This window comes from Pieris napi, chromosome 11, assembly GCF_905475465.1.
Source record: "Pieris napi chromosome 11, ilPieNapi1.2, whole genome shotgun sequence".
NCBI lineage: Eukaryota > Metazoa > Arthropoda > Insecta > Lepidoptera > Pieridae > Pieris > Pieris napi.
The window spans coordinates 400,333-425,356 of record NC_062244.1 but is presented as its reverse complement, the minus strand read 5'-3'; the positions used below and the strand labels follow the sequence as shown (position 1 = coordinate 425,356).

Genomic DNA, 25,024 nt, shown 5'->3' with positions numbered 1-25,024 from the left:
AATCCTTCGGGGAAATAAGTAGTTTAGTCTACTTTTCCCTCTTAGTTATGATTTTTCCTTCCAATTTTTATTTTTCATGTATTTTTTAGATTTGGAGTGTGATCCCCTGTCTCCTTTCTTTTGTTTTTTCTGATTTTCCACGATGTTTTTATTTTATTTGTTGGTGGTTTTATTGTACCATGTACTTTTTCTTTTTCCCTATCTTTATCCTCTTTTTCAATTTCTCCTATTATTGAGTTCAAATCTTTTTTTTTTCTTTTCTTCCAATTTATCATTCTTTTCAGCAATTTTTACGTTTATTGTGTTCGAAACTTCTGCATTTTTCTTTTCGTAATTGTTTTCTTTATTAATTTCCTTTAACGGGTCTTCATTTTCTTTTGTTGTTTTTTCGCTTTCGTTATCAATAGTTTCATCTTGTTTGTGATCGATTTTCTCTTCCTCAGTTTTATTATACGTGTTAGCATTTTCTTCCAAAATTGCACTTTTTTGAACTTTATTTTTCTTGAAAGCGTTATTTTCATTGTCTTCTCTCTCATCGAGGTTTTTTATTTTATTTTTTGTGATATTTGAGTTGTGATAATTCATCTTCTCTTTGTTATTTTCTTGCTCTTCTTCAATTTTATTTTGAGTGATGTAATTTTTTTCTAAAGGTCCATCTAATTCTATTGTACTTTCTTTATCATTTGTAGTATCTCCCTCTCTTTCGTGATCTTCGTCTTCTTCCTCCGTGTTTTCATTTTCATCGATATTAGAGACGACATTTTCTGAAGTTTCGTAATCATTTCTTCTTGCATGATCTTTTTCCTCGACACTGCATTCATTTTCTTCAATTATAGAGTCATCATTCTCTATTTCTTCTATCTCTTCTTCAACTACGCCTCTTCTGTCAACATATTGCTTAAAAGAAATATCGTCATTATTTTCATTATTTTCTATTTGTTTTTCCTCTATTTTAGCGTTTTTTGCAGTTGTTACAGATGTTTCTTCTTCGTCAGATTCAATTTCGTCGTTTACAGACTGGTTTTTTGATCGTTTTGTCCGTTTCCTTGATGTAGACGCTCTTTCTTTTTTAGCCATATTCCTCTTTTTGGCATTTTTTAGAATACTTTGGAAAAATTCAACATTATGTGAAACTGTGTATTTGTTATCCCAAGTGTGCACCATCTCCCAGAAAAAAGACAAAATGTTTTTATAAGCTTTCCAGGCTATTTTAGCATCATTGTTACCCCGGCTGCCTCCACTCCAAGAGCATTGGCACAGAAACTTTCTCGAAAATAATACATCAGCTAATGTGTAAGCACAATCAATACCTTTGCCACCAGCGAAAATAACAGAGTACAATTGCTTTTTTTGTTGCCTATTGGCAATGTTTGACAATTCCAGTTCTAATTCATCCAATTGTTGAATAGTTTCAATTGGCTTGATGTTAAAAGCTGTATTACTTGGAGAAGATTTGCATGCGCTCAATGGCGTGACTTGTAAGTTTTGGGAAAGGTTATTAATTTGCACCATAGCATGGTCTAATTGAACGGATAATGATGCTATTTTCTGAATCGTAGTAGTTTGTACATTCTGGATAGAGTTAAGTTGCTCCAATATTTTTGTTTGGTTTGTTAAGAGTGTATTTTGACCTGTTATGAGCGTTTCTAAGTTTTCTACATTCACGTTAGTTTCACTACTACACATGGGTATAACGTACTCGTAGGATAATTCACTGTTTAAGTTTTCTGCAGCTGGTCCTACTGTTGTAGAATTTGTATTTTTCTGGTTTAATACTACGTCATGATGATAAGTCACAGAACTTTCTTGAAAAGTGTTGGTATTTCTTACATTTTGCTGGATATTTGGGTATAGATTCACCTGCAAGAAAAGGTAATGACTTAGTTTTACCCGATGAATAGTTGAGCTATTAATTTATTCGTTATAAAGCTTCGTCGACGTATTTCTATGTTACATGTACGAGCTAAGTCAGGACAGGCGTTTGGGCGGCTCTTCAACTCTGTCAGCAGGGCTTGTAAGATCAGTTCTGGATTTTACAACCCAGACAATTAAAGAACTGTATTCAAGAGGGAAAAATCGCTACTACTTATACTTTTATTATCCCAACTTTGAAAAAAGATCTAAAGTGAGTTGCCGTTTCTATAATGTCTTAGTTATCTTTTAATAAATCAAACACATTTTATTTATCAAAAATTACCATTTACTAATTTTAACCACAAACGAACGTAAGCATAGCTTTATTTGTTACATACTCAAAAAGATGTCCTAAATAGGTAAAAACCTGTTTTTTATTAGCCGACAATTTTGATTTTGGGCTCAACTTTGTATTTGTATGAAACATATGTATTTTATTGACTTTTATTTCTAAAATATCAACAACAAAAAATAACTTACGATGTCATCAGCGATGATATTCATGTTTAATTCAGGTTTGGACTGCTTAGAAGTAGCTGAATTAGTGGTATCATCTTCAGTGTCAGTATGATTAACCATTTCTTGAAGGACGTATTCGGCTGTCTCGTAGCTTGGTAGCTCTCTTCTTTTAACGTCACATTTTATTTGTTTCCAGTCATGTTCTGGTATTGATGTCCCAATTTTCAAGTACTTAGTTATGTTTTTTCTCGGATATTTTAGAATATTGTTATCTTCCCATGTTGATGGTACTGCTAACAATCTATGTTTGTTGTATTCCCAAGTCTGGACTATTTTATAAGACATTCTGAAATAAATAAAAAAAACACTTGTATTACTTGAATATACAGGTGTAGTGTGTGTGTGCTAGTTACAATTAATAAATTCGAAAAGTAAAAAATTATAATAAAAAGTAATAAATGCAGGAATCTTTTTTGTTTATTTATTTATTTAAAAATGATTGAAACTTCTATGTAATGGAATGGAATACAACGTATTATTTTAATATAAACCAGGCATTGTGGGTAGACAATTAGTTACAAGGTTAAAAAATAACTATTAAACGATATGACTTACGTTCAATCCAAGCATAAAAAAACGCTGACTCGATATGAATGCGCACACACCCAACCACACGTCGAAACAATTCGATCCAAACTAAACCAAAATAAATGCCGCTGCCGGTCTCAACAAAGCGCGGGGCGTTGAGGGGTGGGGAGGTGTTGAGTAGGTAGTCTAGGACTCTACGTAAAAGATAGGTAACGAGAAGGCTGAAAAAAATAACGTATGTCTTTGTTTATTTCTTGTATTATAAATAGCATAAGTACCTTAATTCTTTGTTTATATGTAAGCTAAATAAACTCAGGATAATTTTGCTATACGTATCTCAATAAATTTATTTACTAAAAAAGGCAAATTATTAAGGTGATTGCAGAGCTCACTAGACTTAAAAAGAACACTTGCTGAATATGCGATCTCACCGATTTTATCAAAAAATCTTTAGCATTTGATCTCAATCTTATACGTTTTTACTTCCCTTCCTTGATGGAAGGGTTTTATCAGTTGAAAAACGTAACCCTAAAATACTACCTTTACATCTAAGTCGAACCATTGTAAAACCAAACACTTCAAACTTGTTCTCTTATTACCTTTAAAACTCTATTCTGGTATAACAACTGCTACAATAGTTCTAACTACAACCTACCTAGCACTTCTCGTTCATTAATAGTAATAATAGGAAATTAGGGTAATTAGAAATAGACGCCATGATAATTCAAACATAACCTCAAAGTAATTTAAGAAAAAACTAGTTTAAAACGCAATTTTTACATCATATGCTTAGTTTAAAACTAATTTTATTTACTAAAATACACAACTACTATAAAAGACATCTCCAATAGGCCGATTTTATCTAAATGTAGATTGAGTGTATACCCCTTCTGATAAAATACTCATCATTTTTACTTGAAATACCACTTATTTTCAAGTCCCTGCAAAATTGAGATGCAAAACATATATGATTCTCTCAATAAAGTAACCCTCGCAATAAATTTTAGGTATGCATTGTAGAAATCAAACTTGACTTACCGAGTTATAGACAATCCGTAACTTGTTATTCACTTTCACTTTGGCCGTCATATTGAAACAATAACACAAATTAAATAATGACAGAAATAAAGTAACACTTCTGGAAGTAAAATTTATATGCAAAACTATAGAGGAATTAAACGTGCTAGAGCCCTGAGTTGCTACTCAACACGGATCAAGATACGTAAAGCAAATCCAAGAAATAAATGGCCCTAAAAAAGAACTAAAATATAACCATAAAAATTATACCAACAGACTTTAGAACTTGTATACCACCAATAGTTTTTATTTTAACCATAGTACAAACTTTAAGGTGCTTCAGATGGCAAGATTTATATTGTACCACCATTATAGAAACAAGAAATTAGTCGCAACTAACGCCATTCTATAACTGTTATGTAACGTTCAGTGTTAAAATAGTGAAAATAATAACCAATTTTATTACTTATAGCGCTAAAAAATGGGGCCCAATCGAGGGGTAGTAAGGGGTTAGAGCGTGCTCTAACACTAATCGCTAAAACTTTTGTATAACTCTGGTTTGCCGAAATCACTTATGAAGAACTCTTTTATCACCAATTCTTATTACCAAAATGTTAGTTGGGATTATCCAATACCGATACATAAGCTCCATTAATTACGTCGAAGAGTTCGTAAAGCGGTCCTGCACCTTATCACTCTCCGGTCGGTGAGAGTAAAGTTTTAGAGGACATGTAAACATCGAGCAAGTAAATTTACCGTTTAACATCCATATTTGTGCGTCGTGACTAATCAGCGTGTGTTCAATATTGAATCTATATGTACAGATTACGCGATTTGTCCCAATTAAACATATTACAGTAATTAATACTTGTATATGTCACCGTAAAATTGTAAACACCATTAGATTGTAATATATCTCGCGAGATTGTAAACTGTTGAAAGATTGTGAACCTCAACGAACTGCTTACAATTTAAGGTATTATTATTCGGTAGTTATATGAAATTGTTGGGAAGTAAAATTAATCTGTAATTGACCAAAGAAGTTTGAATGATAACTAAGTTAGTGTAGTACAATCTACCGAATAATAATACGTTAAATTGTAAGCGGTACGCTGAGGTTCACAATCTTTCGATAGTTTATAATCTCGCGAGATAAATTACAATCTAACGGTGTTTACAATTTTACGTTAACATATATATGTTTTAAAGATAAATATAGGAAAGTTGCTGAGCAGTTTTAGCCTAGTAGCTTCTTCGTGCTACTCTCATCCCCTTTGTCATCACAATTGACTTTCTTCTTATGTGCGCATTTAACATTCGCTCAAACGGTGATGGAAAATATCGTTAGGAAACCGGCCGACAAAGTCGACGGCGTGTGTCAGGCACAGGAGGCTGATCACTTACTTGCCTATTAGTTTGACAAATGCCCTGGCTCAGGCCCAGATCTGAAAAGGTTGCAGTGCCACTGAATAATTTTTTAAATATAGGATCGTCAGAAATTAAATAAGTCATTTTTTATATAGAAAAGGGGCAGGACGCTCACCTGATGTTAACTTATACCGCCGCTTATGGACACTCTCAATGCCAGAGGGCTCGCGACTGCGTTGCCGTCCTTTTAAGAATTGGTACGCTCTTTTCTTGAAGGACCCTAAGTCATTGTAAGATACCGATTAGGCAAACAAAAATATCTATGATTTAAATAATAAAGTAATACTGTTATAACATACAACTTGTCTGGTTTTAAAATGTTGTATTAATGTTTGCTCCTTTTTTATTGGTTTCAAAACATAAAAGCATTTAAACAAGTGTTTATGAAGTAGCGTCACGCGCAGTACCCGGATGTGTCGATGTGCACATGAAAGGCATTGTACACCAGGAACCTAGCCTTTGATTGAAATCATTAGAGACTCGTTTACTTACGAGTCTTCAATGACATATACCTATTACCACTTTGTTCGTGGATATCTTCGACTCAGCACAGCCGTGTAATATGAAACTGCACTGTAAAATGCGTGCATCTTTCAGTTGAAATTAAATGTTGAATTTTTAGTTATGGCCTTTATTTAATATTTACTACCCATATTATATAAGCGATGTCTTCGGTCCATTATATGTTCTGTTTACGGTTTTATTAATAATAATTCTTATGATTTTTATTGGTATAAATATCAGAGAAAATGACTATTCGTGCGTGCACGTAATCTAGACCGGCTTGGAAGCTAATCTTAGCTAAGTCGTAATTAAGAAAATAACCAGTATGTTCGTGTATTAGTTTATCGCATAATCAAAAGCTAATCATAAATAGTTAAGTAGCTTACTGAATTCCATTTAAATTGTAATTTTGTCGCATTTACAATAAAACTGTGATGAGAAATCACTCGGTGGACCTACTACTACTAGCTACTTTATGGAGACCTTTTGTATGGTCTTTGTAGAAATCTTGCTGTCTTAATTATTTGCTATTATTATTACTTTCTTTGTTCCTACATAATTATGTAAATATAGTGTATATTCGCTAATGCTTGGCGGACGGACCCATGCGACTTCTTTAATACAAAAAATCCCCACGTGACTTTGTGAGGTGTTGCATGGTTCTGGTTAGCACTCAGTCATGTTTAATTCTCATTTTATCTTCATGTAACATATCATTTCTATAACATATTTTCATAAGTATCTTATCGTTGTCCTTGTAACATGTGTGATGTTTGAGAGCAAACACAAAATAAAATAAAAAATAATGATTTTATTATTCATTTGATACTCGGGGAAAGATCAAGGTTTTTAAAGGCCGATTAAGCAAATATCAATACTTTAGCAAAAATCCGATATAAATTTCGTCTTAAATACTGTCCTATCATTATATACACTACATGAGTCCTTAATTCTATGTATATTTAATATATTATACGGAATATTAGAGACACCAACCATTACGAAACCTTTTAGCCGGGACTTTTACGATGTAGGCAATTAAGATTCAGCATTCTTGTGACGCTGCGTCAGCCCAGCTCTTGTCTCTTCTGCCGAGTTAAATAGCTGCTTTAATATGCTCAGTATTGTCGTTGTAAATTTTGGATAAGGAAAGAAATCTGTTAGTGTTTTGTGAAGGGTAAGCCCTTTTTTTTTGTTCTCCGAGGTCGAAATGCATTAACGCATCCCCTGCCCTCAAAAGTTGCAGGGGTATGTGGGATTCTGCTATTCAGAGACTGGGTGAGCAATACCCACTAAAACCACCCTGAGTAGTTCCTACAAAGCCGCGTTACAGAGGCTCCGGGGTCGCTCTCGCATTCTACCGGGACAAAGGGTACCAGCCCTACCTAACACTAATATTAACTTTTTTGATGCATACCTTTACTATCTGGTACCAGCCGCCGTCGAAGTATATTCAAACCACGTATTTACAGTACGTAACCACTTAGGTTACTTTAAGATAAGAGATACGAATTCTTTAAATACCGACCACGCAAGAGGTCCGTTGGTTCTTTTTTTTTAACTACGTTTAATGTTTTTCCTGTTTGTTTCAAAAGCCATTCCTATTTCCCTCTCCTTCGCTATGTATTTGAATCAAGAATAAAAGTTTTTAAACGATATTGCTTCTGAAGATTAAAACATTTACATGCGTCGGGCTATTTCGGTCCGGTCCCATGGCGACAGATGCGGCGCTGCATACAAACTGCAATTCATGCTTTGAATATGTCGTGGCTCCTCGGATATAAATATGTACAAACCTTCAGATTCATTTAGTCTTGCAAGTTTGAAACAAAGGTTAAATAAAATAATTATATTTGCATACATTTCTTTAGTTAATGTCAAACGAGATTTCTATCTATTTAAAAGGCATTTTGTTAATTATGTGATAATTATATTGTTTCGTAAATAACAGGGATATAAATAGGTATATGATTACATGTGTTAGGGCTAGTTGATCTGGATCTTAGGGTAGGAAATTAAACACTCCAATGATGACTTGATTTACTATATTTCACACACTGACCCTACGTAAAATGTATAAACACCAACTTGAACAAAGGAATGGCCTGTGCGCATGTGTTACCCTTGTTTTTATCATTTCGTCCCCACTTCGACTCGACCTTCCCACTTCGGGCAGTTATTCGAGTCAATTCGTAACAAATCGTAAATAACCGAACGAGTCCAATGAGTAATTATTGCACATGCGCACTTGTAGCAAAAGAATATGTTTCATAAATTATTTAGAATATTATTAAATAAATAATAAAAGCTAACACATGTAGATGTCAGGTATATTATCAGATAGTTGTTATCGCAATGCACTTGATTTCGCATTGACCTTCACGAACGCCTAAATCAAATGAAACTTGGTTTTATCCTTTTTTCTGATTATATCCACGAACAAGGCTGGCATTAATTATAAAATGCGATGTAGGCATTCCTGCTTGTTTACCTGATTTGAAAACAGGTAGTGTTACAAATTCTTATACTTTTTTTTATTATCACAATATGTTTGTAAATATATTATGTAAAGATATCGAAGTATGTAAATGAGACTCCACGTTGAAGGGCAATGACATCAAAATGGTAGTTAACACGAATGTATAATTAGACAAAGGATCAGCTCTTCACGTATATTTTTTGTGAAGTTTGAAGCGTGACGTAAGTGCGTTGTAACACATACAAATAGCATATTTTATTATTGTTTGAGATTAAGAATAATTATATATTCATTCTTATGTATTTAAATCCCTATTACAATTTTATTCATATTAGTACTACATGTTGCATCAATTAAATATAATAGGGCATGGAAAGAGATTCTGTGTCTTGATGATTTTTTGAATGCTGCAACGGTAGCCTCTTTCGACTACCAATTACTACTTCGCTGGGAATCGACCCCACGGTCTCCGGCTTATATGTATGCGCTACCAGCTAAGCTACAAAGACCCTTCTTTATATCCTTCTCTACCTAAGATATGGTGTATGTTTTTATTTAGTTAAACTAATTTGAATTTTCTCTCACTTCTTCAAAATATATCTTTGCTTGTTTATTATTTTATCGATATATTTCATTTACCTATGTGTAAATTATATTTGTGGTCTCTGTTCAAGTTTATTGTTCTCTATACGTTAAATCAGACGTATTCAAATATACATTTCAGCTCAATTGATTGACCTTGAATGATTTGGTTTATAAAATATGAAGGGACATTGACCCCGTCTGCTGTATGTTGATGTTAGTTGTTATTCAGTATCTAATGCGAATCGTGACTTGTTTAAGAAGCAAATACTAGATTATCACATTGTACATTATCACTTTTATATAATACATCCTTATTTGTTTTATTTATTGAAGTAGGTACAACACATCATTTAAAGTGCATTTTCTACAGTATATGTTACAAGTCTATCTTACATCTATCTAGTCTTACATACATGACAAATGTGGTAACATAAACAACATAAATTCTACAAAAAAAAATAAAAATACAATTAAAATTGTTCACTTCCAACTCGAAAGTTTTTGCTTAATAAGCATTATTTTTAATTGATCAGCCCACTACCGAATATATCATAAATTTTTGTAAAGATATTAATTGTTATGTTAGTAAAGTGTAGATAGATAATAAAATAGCAATTATATGTATATACAATATCGTTTTTATATCACATTGCCTGGCCAAGTTTGTAATTAAACAAACTACATGTTTATAAATAATATTATCATGTACTGATTACCTTATCAGATACAAACCACAGGTTGGTTGACAATAAGATACAAAAAAATATATTAAATTATATACTACGTAAAAAATACAAATTCCTCTATATGATACGTAATGATCCACTAACTAATTTTACATCAAAATAATAATTTGATTGCACTGTCATATTATCTTGCAGTTGATTGATTAAAATCTCATTGAAGGTAACAAATCTTCTTGGAAACGCTGACGCAACTCCACCAAATGAAATAAACTTTTAATGAATCCTAGAAGACTTAAATATGAACTGATATAGTGAAATCCCTTACGCAAGGCAGAGTAATGATGGTCTCTGTAACCCCGCCGAGTTCAAGGTCGTGAAACCTTTTTGTGTCGCGCCGGGTTTTATTACGCACCGGCGGCTGAGCCGTTTCAAAGTAATCTATTAAGGTGCTAGTGAGAGTGACGTGTTAATATCCAGTTTTATAACTCTGTCAATTTGGAAATAGTCTTCGTCCTGTTATTAATGTATTGAGAAAGCAAAGACACGTGGTGGTTACTGCCACCAGGCAGATTGGAATCATATGCATGTAGTGTATAACTTTAACCACTGTATATTATTAAATAAAATTGCAGCTCCCTTCTCGAAAAATTGCCCTTTCTTGTTCCTGCCTACCAGACTCGTAATCGTGCTTTGTTTCATGTTCCTCACATCAACACTATGCAAAAAAATCAGTTTTGTATCGCGCAGCCCGGATATACAACGACCAATATTTAAGCCTTGACTTGTTTAAGCTGTCGCGGAATATGGTTAAAAAGAGTATTAAGAATATCCATAGCGCAAAATCACCTGCATCATGATCACACCCCACATACACACCTTTACACCATCACACAACACAACCAAATTAGGTATTATGTACTTAGTTAAATGTATTGAATAATTTTTATTTGTTTGTTTCCGTTTGTAAATTATTGAACCTTTTTGTTGTTAAATGTATTATGTATTCCATTCTGGCTATATTTTCAGTGTAACTGTTTGTTATTATATATAATTTATGTTAGCTGTAGGATTACGGAATAAATAAATAAAATATGTTTACATTTATTCAAATAGAGTTAAATTTAATGACATCTACTTTGTTTACTTTAATAAATATCAATTATATAATATGTTTCTCATCTGAAATATGATAGTAAATAAACAATTCACGATTTATTTGTACAACGAATTGTGTAAATTAAATGTCTCTTCCTTATTGGAATGGGACAAAAACCCAACGCCCTTGTCCTACTAACGCTCGTCTACGTGACGGCATACGCGTCTCGTGTTTTTTCTACCTCGTTCTACGACTTTCTTTTGATGGCATTTATATTTCTTAGTCTTCTCTTGATGGAAGGTATAAACTGTGAGTGTGCGATGTGTAATGGTTATAAAGCAAACAAAAATTGGGACAGTTGCTTTCACAATAAAGTGGCAAAAAGGCGCGTTCGATTCCGGAAATATGTTTAGAAAATATTAAAAGCCGAGTAAAAATTTCCTATGTTATGATATCGACACTATATGCCACTCAGACGGCCTCACCTACTTTCAAGGCGTGTCATATGAAGTCTTAAACGTGTATTAGCTTTTGTACTCTATTTACCTTTCTAGACAGTCACAGATGATAGCCATAGACTATAAATTCCTCTTCTTTGTTTGGTTTTGAAGAAATGGGCTATTTATTTTACCCTTACCCAACTAACTGTTAAAATAATGCGAAGTTTGCATAATTTCCTCAATAAAAGCAGCAAAATTTTCGTATCTAGTACCTTTAAAACTATTATTAACATATTATTTTAAATTCCGTTGAGATGGTAAGAGATGAATACTAAACTATGTTATGTTATTGGATTTGAGCAAATTTTAATAGCTGATCAAGTGATCAGTATCCTAGGCACTAACTAGGCTTTCAAATATTTCCCTTTCAGTTAAGCAATGGATCCGATTTCTGTCCTTCATTCTACTTGGATTTCTCATTTTAAAGATTGTAACTGTGGAACTTCTATTGTGTGTTTTTACGTAATTCGACTTTGAATAAGTATTCTAGGTACGTTTTGAATATAATTGAAACGCTTCTAGTTAGAATGGGTAATAAATATTACATAAATAATTCCGTATATTACGAGGCACGTGACCATAAACTTGTGTTTCCATGGCACTGTAAAGTATTTCAATTAGAAAACATAAATATTTAATATACTTCTTATCAGCAGTACCTACTCAGCGGCATAGCTATATGTTACGAATGTCTGTGATAAATGGCCATTGTGATTTTCTTAAATTTATTTCTGTTTTTCTTTTCAACTTGATAGACTAACAATTTATCTAAATATTTTTAATGTTTTTGACAAGTAAGTAGGTATTTTTTTATATGGAGAATATGTTTTTCATTCATTTCAATCATTATTATTCCTCAAAGACAATTTCTAAAAACATAACGACTTAAAATTAAGCTGCAAAAACGCCACGTTACGGAAAACGATTAGTTAGAACAGTTTATAACAGACTCGAAGTGATTCGCAAGTTTTTTGCGGCCGTAGAAGTACGCACGCGCTTGCTGACGTTGCACAATTTACGAGGAGGCAACCTCTAGACTCGGGCCGTTCAGACGCCGGCGGCCCCCCGCGCTATCCGCCCCTCCCCGCCGTGCCCCCCGCCTGCAGTTGCTCCGCAGCTGCCGCGCGTGATCGTCGCATGCTCTATGCGACCCCGCACTTTTTATATTATAATATGGATATACCCCAAATCCGCTCTCTCGTCAATATTCAGTTTACATATCTGTGGTTTTGTGAAGTCTCCGACAAATATAAATGGATTATAATGTAATGTATCTGCTTCTAAGTGAACAACCTTAAGGTCTGCAATGGAATTTGTACTATACTACAACTACGGCAAAAGCGGCGTGCCGACGTGTTCGGCACATGGCTATCAAATATTACTATATTGGTGTAAATATTGATTTCAATGAGAAAATTAAACGATGAAATTCTTATTTCATGTTCACTTTTAAAGCTTTCGATCGTATTGGACATGATTTTCTGGTTCTTTCGAAGGAGCATTGGTTTTACGGCATGGCGTACTCGTGGCGTCTACTTTATGGCGCGCTTACTCAATAAATTACTACAATTTACGTTACTTTAAGCATTTGTCCTCATTTTTCTGATACTGATACTATAAATCAGTATTTTTATGCTTAGATAAACTTGCTCATAATATTATACGCTGTGAAAAAATGCTGATAACATTCCTCAATTACCTATATTGTTTTAATTTAACTTTAGGTTTCCCTACCAAATTGTTTCTTTGTCGGATTAATTTCTGTCCGCCTCAATGAGTAATAACAAGGTTATTTTTTAATATTCCTAGTATTGTCAAGAACTTTAAAAATTCTATTTCATTAAAATATGTTTTTTTAATACGCATGTAATAAATAACGCAGGTGTGTAAGGAAAGGAAAGTATCGCGGTGCAACGTGAGTCGTGGGCCGTGGCTGACATTAGCTATAATGCAGGGCTGGTAGGCGTGGTTACATTCACATTTCTGATTTCCTGGTACTGGCTGGTACGACATAGTGGGGAATTTGACAATACCTAAATAACTCGCGTAGTTTCTCACAAATCCCAACATTGAATTTGAAGTATAAATCTAATTCATCCTGTCCATCAAGTCAGTGTTAGTGCTATAGTTCATACACATAGATTCTTGTTAGTTCGCTTTACGAGGAGAAAAACCTATAAGATTCTGGCACAATATAGCAAATGTTTTAACAGAGGCGGTAGTTAATCTACTTAATTTCCATTAATCTCTTAGAAGGTTTCGTCGAATCGGGATCAATTTTTAAATGCAGTGTGGGGACGATATGTCGCATTAGGGAGAGGTTATGCAACTGGAAAGCGCCACGTGGCAATTAAGCTCTAGTGCGCATGCCTCTTTGACAGATCTATTGAGAAGTTCCGAAATAATCGGAAATAAAGTCATAAATTGTCAATCTTTATTATTTGAAATGGAAATTCTTGTCTTTCGAGTTGTCCTCAGCGGAAACTCTCACTTTACATAATTAAACATTTATAGTTTGACAATTTTTATTAATTTGGAAATATATCCTCCACACTCCTCAACCAACCTCATGTTATTTAAAGGTTTTCAGGCGTTTGACACAGGCTTTTCAGAGTATGATTATGTTAAACAATTACTTAATCTATTCCTTAGGGCTTAGCCACGTGGAGTTTATATTGACTGCGCAAGTCTAATAGTTACAGCTGAGTTTCAAGAAAATCGTTACCGGCGTTACGTAGTCACGTGGGATGTTAGATTTTTATTATACGTATTGATAACGCGTAATCTGACTGTACAGGTGCAAATATCTGCGCTAACTGCTTTAACGACCTATAATATTATTTGGGTAAACTGTTTATAAACATTTTCAAATTACGATAAGATACGCGACACTTATCCGCCAAGCCCCTGCTTACTTAAAACTTGTAAATGACCTGCAGCTTGCTGTTTATCATATATAACGAATCCGGTTCTTGTACACATATATTCCTACTTTGGCAATAAAAACCGTAGCGATTACTAACTGTGTTAGACCATTGAAATGTCACGAGTCAATAAATTATTTAGTCAGGAAATAATATAAATATGATCATTTACTTTATCTGATGTATGTTATTCTAATGTATGTTTAGTATTTACATTTAACGTTGCAGTCACTTGTTTTTCAGTCTAAAAATAACATGCGTGCAGTTTAACAAATGTGGCCTCGAACATATCTCGATGACCTTGTTATCAGAGAATGTGTGTCCGTATCAATCGTTGAAACGACTTTAGCAATGAGAATTTGATCTAATACATAGTGATTTCGGAAGGGCCTTGACCCATAATTGTTATTATCTTATAAAGAAATCCACTTGTAAAAGGCAAATGGTTGTCATAATTTCTCGAGTATGTGTAAGTTGCGCGTTTAATTCGCAGTGATTGTTACACGGAAGTATTATCAACACGGACATATATGGGTCGATGTTAACTCCTATTTCTCTTTATACATATTAATTTTATGTCTTCATGAACATGTTTTTATGTTTGGACATGTGCGCTTGTCTATCTTGTTGCCATCACTTTTTGCGTTTAATCGAATAACAATTTTATTTGACAGAATCCTTGTTTATTTTATCTCTGTAGTAGCTTTAGGGTTAATATATTTGCTTCATTGTGCTCCGGCGAAGGTCATGGTCGGAACGCGACGCTTGTACGATGCATCGCTCATACTTGTTTTGTGCGCAACACATCGTGTTGGCTTCCCATTGGTCGGTCCTACGGTCGGCTTGCGTCTGGAATGTGTAGTAAAATGCATTTTGTATGAGCTTCAGGATGATAAAAACATTTGCCAAAGTTAAGCGTTAATTAATAATAAAGCCCGTTTAGTTCCAATCTTTACAAATGTACTGTACATTAGACTTTACATTATTATTGTATATTACATTAGATTTGTTCTATACAGTTTTTTTTTCTTGTTATCCTAACTTCCTTCAGTACCATTGATCGGAACCCCTTCACGTGTAAAGACCCCAGCTTTTTCCAAATATCTCTCTATCCATGACTTTCTTCCTCTATTCCCTTCCTTCAAACGCTTCTACACCTTCTATCCACTCATTTTTAGGGAGTCCTTTCCCCCCTTTTTTAGGGCGCCCTATTCCCCTGGTTCCTTTCCATATATGAAGTTGTCTTTAAAGTCCACCTTTTATCTGTATCTTGCTATATAGTACGGGAGGTAGCAACGTTTGAAAAAAAAGAATTTTAGGTCAGCTGATTTTGTGATATGTCTTCCTTCTTGCACTTCCGGTTAGAGTCTGGGCAATCTGGCTGGCGGTAGTGGTTGCGTTCATTAGTGCGCATCCTATCTGTCCAGGTAAAAATCCTGGATTTTAAAAGCATTTTAAGAAGCGTAATTTTTAATTTTTCGATTTTAAATACGTCTACCTGACATACTTTTTTTATTGCCAGATATTTTTCACGTTGCTAACTATGTGCCAGACGCGATTTTAAGTTTTATTTTTATGAAAATTTCAAAGCATTTTAGAATGTCTGTAATTTTAATATTATGTTATTTAAATATAAGGAAAACTGAAAATGAATTTGCCAGACATTAATTCGGTTGTTAAGTCTTGAATTAAAATGATAAAGTATTGCAGTATGATGAAGCATTGCATTTTAAGAAGCGTAATTTTTGATTTTTCCTTTTTAAATACGTCTACCTGACATACTTTTTTTATTGCCAGACATTTTTCACGTTGCTAACTATGTGCCAGACGCGATTTTAAGTTTTATTTTTATAAAAATTTCAAAGCATTTTAGAATGTCTGTAATTTTAATATTATGTTATTTAAATATAAGAAAAACTGAAAATGAATTTGCCAGACATTAATTCGGTTGTTAAGTCTTGAATTAAAATGATAAAGTATTGCAGTATGATGAAGCATTGCATTTTAAGAAGCGTAATTTTTGATTTTTCCTTTTTAAATACGTCTACCTGACATACTTTTTTTATTGCCAGACATTTTTCACGTTACTAACTATGTGCCAGACGCGATTTTAAGTTTTATTTTTATAAAAATTTCAAAGCATTTTAGAATGTCTGTAATTTTAATATTATGTTATTTAAATATAAGAAAAACTGAAAATGAATTTGCCAGACATTAATTCGATTGTTAAGTCTTGAATTAAAATGATAAAGTATTGCAGTATGATGAAGCATTGCATTTTAAGAAGCGTAATTTTTGATTTTTCCTTTTTAAATACGTCTACCTGACATACTTTTTTTATTGCCAGACATTTTTCACGTTGCTAACTATGTGCCAGACGCGATTTTAAGTTTTATTTTTATAAAAATTTCAAAGCATTTTAGAATGTCTGTAATTTTAATATTATGTTATTTAAATATAAGAAAAACTGAAAATGAATTTGCCAGACATTAATTCGATTGTTAAGTCTTGAATTAAAATGATAAAGTATTGCAGTATGATGAAGCATTGCATTTTAAGAAGCGTAATTTTTGATTTTTCCTTTTTAAATACGTCTACCTGACATACTTTTTTTATTGCCAGACATTTTTCACGTTGCTAACTATGTGCCAGACGCGATTTTAAGTTTTATTTTTATAAAAATTTCAAAGCATTTTAGAATGTCTGTAATTTTAATATTATGTTATTTAAATATAAGAAAAACTGAAAATGAATTTGCCAGACATTAATTCGATTGTTAAGTCTTGAATTAAAATGATAAAGTATTGCAGTATGATGAAGCATTGCATTTTAAGAAGCGTAATTTTTGATTTTTCCTTTTTAAATACGTCTACCTGACATACTTTTTTTATTGCCAGACATTTTTCACGTTGCTAACTATGTGCCAGACGCGATTTTAAGTTTTATTTTTATGAAAATTTCAAAGCATTTTAGAATGTCTGTAATTTTAATATTATGTTATTTAAATATAAGGAAAACTGAAAATGAATTTGCCAGACATTAATTCGATTGTTAAGCCTTGAATTAAAATGTAAAAGTAATGAAAAGTATTGCAGTATAATGCTTGTAGTACGAGCATAAAAAGGAATATAAAATTTGATTAAAATTAATAATCAACACTTTATTTAAATTGTCCTAATTACTAAATGTAAGTTATGAATAATTAATATTAAGTTTTCAAGTTTTTTTAGCGTATAGTGACGTCACAAAAAAGAGGCATCTTCATAATCATCATCATCATCGTCGCTGTCTTTGTCGGTGTCATTCATATCATCTTCTTGGGAACTTTCGTTATCTTCTAAAACTCTATCTCTATCTCTTAACAATCGAATTAATGTCTGGCAAATTCATTTTCAGTTTTTCTTATATTTAAATAACATAATATTAAAATTACAGACATTCTAAAATGCTTTGAAATTTTTATAAAAATAAAACTTAAAATCGCGTCTGGCACATAGTTAGCAACGCGAAAAATGTCTGGCAATAAAAAAAGTATGTCAGGTAGACGTATTTAAAAAGGAAAAATCAAAAATTACGCTTCTTAAAATGCAATGCTTCATCATACTGCAATACTTTATCATTTTAATTCAAGACTTAACAATCGAATTAATGTCTGGCAAATTCATTTTCAGTTTTTCTTATATTTAAATAACATAATATTAAAATTACAGACATTCTAAAATGCTTTGAAATTTTTATAAAAATAAAACTTAAAATCGCGTCTGGCACATAGTTAGCAACGCGAAAAATGTCTGGCAATAAAAAAAGTATGTCAGGTAGACGTATTTAAAAAGGAAAAATCAAAAATTACGCTTCTTAAAATGCAATGCTTCATCATACTGCAATACTTTATGATTTTAATTCAAGACTTAACAACCGAATTAATGTCTGGCAAATTCATTTTCAGTTTTCCTTATATTTAAATAACATAATATTAAAATTACAGACATTCTAAAATGCTTTGAAATTTTCATAAAAATAAAACTTAAAATCGCGTCTGGCACATAGTTAGCAACGCGAAAAATGTCTGGCAATAAAAAAAGTATGTCAGGTAGACGTATTTAAAAAGGAAAAATCAAAAATTACGCTTCTTAAAATGCAATGCTTCATCATACTGCAAAACTTTATCATTTTAATTCAAGACTTAACAACCGAATTAATGTCTGGCAAATTCATTTTCAGTTTTCCTTATATTTAAATAACATAATATTAAAATTACAGACATTCTAAAATGCTTTGAAATTTTTATAAAAATAAAACTTAAAATCGCGTCTGGCACATAGTTAGCAACGTGAAAAATGTCTGGCAATAAAAAAAGTATGTCAGGTAGACGTATTTAAAAACGAAAAATTAAAAATTACGCTTCTTAAAATGCTTTTAAAATCCAGGATTTTTACCTGGACAGATAGGATGCGCACTAATGAACGCAACCACTACCGCCAGCCAGATTGCCCAGACTCTAACCGGAAGTGCAAGAAGGAAGACATATCACAAAATCAGCTGACCTGAAATTCTTTCTCGAAAACGTTGCTACCTCCCGTACTAATATGTTAAGCGTTTAGACTGCCGTTATTTAGATGTTTTCCTATGCGTATATTTAATATCAACTTAATTAGTATTAGTAAATTCATTAGCAAAATTACCATATTTAGTTGTTTATTTGAGTGCTATGTCACTGTCAACGTACTATTTACGTACCATTGCGTTAAACCGCCTCTGTAAATAAATTGTGTAAATATCCTCCGTCCACTGATTTTAATGTTTTTTTCTCACGAACACTGAAATATTCTGAAATATTGACCTCGTTCCACTAAACCTACCCACTCAGTTGTGCTTCGTTTCGTTCCCTAATTAAGTACTTATTAGTGTGCGACCTGGATTTTCTCGGAAGATACCCATTAGAATACGATAATTTAAAATATATATATCTTTAAATTATCAATATAATATTGAATAATTGTGATGACAGACTTCCGTCGCAGACAGAAGTCAATGCAACTTGAATCCGCCACCTTTTATAAGCTCCAAGGTTTAGGAAGGTTATGATTTTTATGTCTTGACGTCACTGGGCCTTGGTATATTTACTGTGAGATTCTTAGTAAATATTAACTCGATCTTGTCTATACATTTTTTTTTCATATTTTAATTTCCTTTATTATGAAATTCTTAGGATATTAACACAATACTAAAATTTTGCGATTCGTACATTAATATAATAGCTAGTAACAAAATACACATATAGCCATTTTAAGTGATCGTATTAGGTTTCTGTCCGTTTGAAACGCGATGTGAAGCTAAAATGGAGCTCTCGTATTTCAGTAATACAAACCGCAGGCCGAGTGACGGCGCGAATATCTCGAAACATATTAGCGAAAAATTGCACTATTTCAAAGGTATTAGGTACTAATTTCCCGTGTCATTGTTGTTAAAGAAGAATGTCGGTTAGATCTGAAATATGAGAACGCTGAATAGAAGGCAACTGAATAAGTTGTGGTCCTGTTATTGGAGATGTCGTATCACGTTTAACTATTTAATTTATTGTTATTAATAATCTTAATGAAGTGGACGTGCTTGTCATACTCTTGTCAATTAATTCATGGGGATCGCGATTATCAACGTTTAGTGTTAAGTAGTAAGTTTTGTGAGTATGTCAATTTTACTATTAACACTAGCTAGTAGCTGGCCCCGTTCGAGAACTTCGTATCTCCTTAATGTGATTTTACTTAACCTCCCTGTTTAGTACATACCAACATGGAACATTTGGCTATGCTACTCCAGAGACTGTTCGGTTTTCCGGAATGAAAACTTTATAGGTTGTTCTGTGAATTTTTCTCTACATAAACCTCAAGAGTTCATGTCATCAGTTTTTAATTAAGAAATAAAAAATAGGGGTTAATCATAGAGGGGTGAAAATTAAGTGTTAGGGTATTTTTTGTATGCTGTACCATAAAAAAATAAAAACAAAAAAAAATGTCTAAAAAGTAAAAGTTTAGGGGTGGACCACCCTTATCACTTAGTGGTTTGAAAGATAGATAGTAGCCGATTCTCAGACTTACTGAATATGCACAAAAACATTCATAAGAATTTGGCGAGCCGTTTCGAAGGAGTATGGGAACGAACATTGTGACACGAGAATTTTATATATTAGATAATACATCAAAATCCTATAACTCCTTAGTCATAGAGACAATGCACACCTCGGGGAATATGAAATTTAGCCGCGAAGTACAAGCGCCGTTGGCCGCATTCTTGAACGCCGACACGCATTAAATTGGAGCGGGCATCCGTCGAGTGGCGAGATTCATGTGCAATGTCTACGTTTTATATCCTCCTGCTCTGTAATTTATAGCACAAGCCCAGGTATTTAGGGTATTTCAATTATCAAACTTTGCATAGCTCACACATGTTTATAATTTTAAGGGGCGATTTCAATACTGGGGTGACCAGTCGCTTTATTTCCGCACACCTGTTTTTATTCCAACGGATTACAAATGCTATTATTTCAATGCATTACGCTTCTGCACAGGAATATCTAATTACCAGTATGTGGTGAATGTGGACTGGTTTTTTATACTCGAGTATTTACTCTAATCTTGGTTTATTAACAGTCCCTATTAACGGGAATAAATATACAAAGACTTACATAAATCGAGACCTTTCCGTTTACGCAATAATCGGCATCGAATAAATTAAAAACATCAATAAAAGATCATAACAATAATAAACGATTATAAATTTATTAAATGGCTTTATTTACTATCATAATAATTGAAATAACTATTACGTATGGCCGTTGACCGGAGATGAAGCAACTCCATTACAGCCTATGTATAATTGTTTACAATAAATACGGAAAAGCAATGAAGTTATCGCATGTCGGAAGGGCGATCGTTCACGCGTCAGCCACGTGACTAGATCATTAGGTACTTAAACTTACATAAGCGGCAAATATAATGCTCTATAGAAATATCTGTTATATCTCGGCAACAGAAAACTCATGTCCAATACGATTTTTCCAATAACAACGTCGACCATTGAAAAATATAGAATATAATATTGTTTGTAATTCCTATTAATCTTTGTCGATTGGGCGGATATCGATAAAGTGTCAAAAGTTCCCTAAATAATTTCTACTCGAAACAGGTGATGTGACAAAGTGTGTGACTGATATGTAATTATACACAAGTGTAACAATTGTTTATGATATACGTTTTATATATTCGTAAGATGGATCGTTATGTGATTGCGTGCTTCCCTTAGTGATAGTGTTTAGTGTACCGTGTGACCGATATACTTGGAGCATGCTGATCAATACGTATCTGGACACGGAAGATTTCGTGCATTTATATTACCCCGAGGATGAGCCACCCGCGGCCCAAGGTTGTGCAGCCGGGGCCCGAATGGCATCCAAGTACCCGAGACCGCCTTCGCCGGACTATAAGGAGGTAATAATGGAGAGATCCATTTTGAAGCAGACATTACAACAACTGCGTAGAATTAATAAACCAGAATCAAACCTGGTTCTGAATACACGTGAATCTTATGTAAAAATTGTTTTTGTCTATCTTTTTCGTAAGCTAAATCTTTACGACCTTCATTTAAGAAGGAAGGTTTTGCTCATCTTTACCTTGCATAGTGCACAGCGTGACCCACTCATGAGTCGTGTAGCGCGTCCTTGTCTGTCTTTGAACCTTTCAAATTTACATTGTAGATGTTTTTACTAAATAATGCATACTTATTTCATTAATTTTCGTTAGTGAAGACCCTTAGCATATTCCCTACTAATATGATAAAAACGTATGGAATTCTGCTTGCATACCACGCCAATGACATAACTAGCATACATTTACTATTAAAATACTTTGAGAGATAAGAATACAGGTCAGTGATGAAATATATGGTTTTGTTTTTTATTCCGCTTATCAGTTGAATGGAGTGAATTGGAAATAGATATTTAGATTGAGTGAAATTAGTCTCTGAGCAGTGTTGGCCTAGTGGCTTAATGACACATGATCATGAGACAGATACATAAAGTAGTTATAGCGCAACTGATTTATTTTTTAAAAAGCCTCTCCTGTAAATGTAATTTTACGTAATTAGTTGCAAATTACAAACGACCTCCATTACAGAGTTTCGTGCGACGACAGCTATTAACAAAAAATGTTTAGTATTACTTGCTACTTTTGAATTTATCTACTAGGTACGTTCTTTAGCCTTGTGTAATTTTTAAGAGATAAGATTTTTCTTTAATTCTTTCCTTATTAGTACACATCTAAATACGGCAAGAATAAATTTGTATCATTTATGTGATTTCATTTCATATATTTTATTTAAGATATATGTAGAGATTTTTTAACCAAGGTGGAAATGCGCTTACGCATCCCCTACACCAAGAGCGACAGGGGTATGTGAAACTCGACTCACACCAGCCACTCTACCACACAGAGAGCCGGGTGAGATTCACCTGGTAATTGGCTTACGAATATCAGGAATTGAGAGTGAATCAAATAATATGAACGTGACCTTCTCATGAGATTATTGAACGATGTGCAGAGGAAATCTTATAAATTCATTAAAGCTAATTGACCTGGAAACGGGTTTGATTGCTGCACAAAGAACAGACAAAGGTTAAATGAAGATGTATTACTTTCGTGTTATTGAATCCTTCGAGATACAGGACATTAATATAAATTTAACTGCTCTTGGCGATCGCCATAGTGGATGACCAATGCTTAACGATAGCAAATGTAGTTCCCCCCCCCCCCATAACGCAATGGACCCGGAGCTCGTTTAATAGGAAATCGTAGGTCGTTGTAGGAGTATTCTCGTAAATTTTGTTGACCAATCAAAAACTAGGAACACGAATTTAATAAAGTTATTTATATAACAACACAATTGAAACAGGTGCTACGTAGAACTTATTTTGGTCAAATCATTATAGAGGGCAAATACCGCGTTATATGGGAGACAATAGGGAGGGATAACTGTATTTATAATATATCTAATTAACGGTCATATGAAACGGGAACGGTCGTATTTTAGGTAACAAATGCAGTACAATGAGCACTGTTGCACCAGTGAACTGAGTCATCGCTTGAGCATGTTTACGTGTTATTGAATGACTCCCGGCTCCCGTCATTGTTGTGGTCACTCTTTGTCAAATGGTTCGTAAATTGCTCCTAATCATCTCATAGTAACTGTACAATGTGTGCTTTAAGGCCCTATTGAACGAATTGCTGTGTCAGTGCCTCGGGGTGTACTGCGGGGTGCGCCGCAGCCGGTCCGTAATAACAATTAGTTTTAAACATTAAATTAATGTAATTTTATCAAATTTTTTTCTGCAAATGGATTACTTGGCTTGCGATAAAATATATCGTGTAAATGACAAAATCATTTTCTTTATACATTTTCGCCATAAAATGAATTAAAGTGTCAAAAATTGGCTGTTTGGATTTTTTTTCTATTGAGCGAAGTTATTTAATAGCATATATTGATCTTTCAAAATAGATACATAAACTACTCAACTCCACTATATATTTTTTCCATTAGAGAAGTAGGGCACTTCAAGAAACGATGACAAAAAATGGAAAGAAACAATGTACTTTTTTGGAGTTTGGCGACCGGATAGGTCCTTCAGCAGAACTGTCATTTCTGAAGAACCTTTACATTTATTATGCTAAATGGCTTTGCTTCACAAGAATAAAAACGTTAATTATGTAACGAGGTCGTTTATATCGGCTCAGCTGTTTCGATAAATATTTATTTAAATATTGTAAATTAAAGTGGAGCCGAGTATGTCATAGATTTGCTTGTTAAGGTTTCCCACGGTCAAAAAACCCAAACATTCTGATTTACGATGAATATTTGTGCTTAAAGTGGCCTTCAATCAATTCTGTTTGTAGAAATCCCGTGACTCAACTCCGTGGAGTATAAAAGCGTTGCGCCAGATGCTCGACACGACATCGCTTCTGCTATTTGATTTACAACTCTATTACGAATGGATAGAATACAGAATGAATTGCACGACGCTCTGCCATTGAGAATATTGCTCATTAATACCCGTATACTATTGTTTACGATGAGTATAATAATTGTTATTAGACTTCTTTAGGTTAAAAATGGCGCCTAAATACTTTCTCACGTAATGCGATTTATTTGTTAACACGTATTTTCACTAGATCTTGACAGACGTCGCTATAAATATGTTTACCTTAGCCGTTACTTAATTTAAATTTAGTAATGACCTTAATAAAACTTGGCATACACTTGTTATACCCCTGACATGTCCATTGTCCATGCTGTCCTTAGCCTAAAAAGCCTCGAAACGCGGATGTTATGACATTGTTGGCGACCTCAATTCACTTTCATCAAAACAATTCTATGAACCTTATAACCGATATTTACTTGGCAATCTGATAGACATATAAAATGTACTTTTTAAACTTAGTTTTAGTTGAGAAGTAAATATTCAGACTGTTCTGTAATCAAAACACGCAAACGCAACACACGAATAAAAACACGCAATTCAACTTGGTGCAGCCTGGAACTGTGTCAACAAAACATGTTGAAAGTTAAGCACTATTGTGTGAATAACAATTGACAGTTGAATAGTTTGCACCAAACCCAAACATCCGGGACGGGAAACCCTTTGGCACACATTTTAAGGTATAGAAAAGTTCTCAAAGCACGTTACGCCATTGAGGGCTCGCCCGGCCCGCTTCCGTGCTTGCCCAACCGACAGCCGACACGTTGCGTCCTTGCGAGTACATCGCGGCCCCCACTACTGTGACGTTGCTTCACAATAT

The 25,024-nt window shown here is 33.6% G+C and overlaps 2 protein-coding genes across 7 annotated transcripts in view; one reads left to right on the top strand and one right to left on the bottom strand.

Annotated features, from left to right (window-relative positions):
• LOC125053526 (myotubularin-related protein 4) overlaps positions 1 to 25,024 on the top strand; it is a 49,875-nt gene that overhangs the window by 10,054 nt on the left and 14,797 nt on the right. For 3 of the 6 annotated variants that reach the window (XM_047654901.1, XM_047654903.1, XM_047654898.1), the window contains exons 1-2: positions 12,357 to 12,555; positions 21,363 to 21,664. The exons of 1 other annotated variant lie outside the window; for it this stretch is intronic. In XM_047654901.1, coding sequence (XP_047510857.1) covers positions 21,521 to 21,664 — 144 coding nt within the window. In that variant the 5' untranslated portion in view covers positions 12,357 to 12,555; positions 21,363 to 21,520. Of the gene's footprint in view, positions 1 to 12,356; positions 12,648 to 21,362; positions 21,665 to 25,024 lie in introns of those variants that run through there. 2 more of the 6 variants (XM_047654899.1, XM_047654900.1) reach the window with 2 other exon arrangements.
• Positions 217 to 2,739, bottom strand: LOC125054053 (putative mediator of RNA polymerase II transcription subunit 24). Its single transcript, XM_047655722.1, has 2 exons — positions 2,395 to 2,739; positions 217 to 1,860 (listed from the first exon to the last, which is right to left on the bottom strand). The coding sequence occupies exons 1-2, from the start codon at positions 2,716 to 2,718 to the stop codon at positions 217 to 219; spliced, it is 1,968 nt and encodes a 655-aa protein (XP_047511678.1). The 5' UTR covers positions 2,719 to 2,739.

Bases quoted from the DNA above. Each gene is read 5' to 3' on its own strand.
- LOC125054053 (XM_047655722.1), bottom strand. From the start codon at position 2,718: ATGTCTTATAAAATAGTCCAGACTTGGGAATACAACAAACATAGATTG. The intron at 1,861-2,394 runs GTAAGTTATTTT...CTTTTCTTGCAG, and splicing joins ATATCATCGCTGATGACATC to GTGAATCTATACCCAAATAT.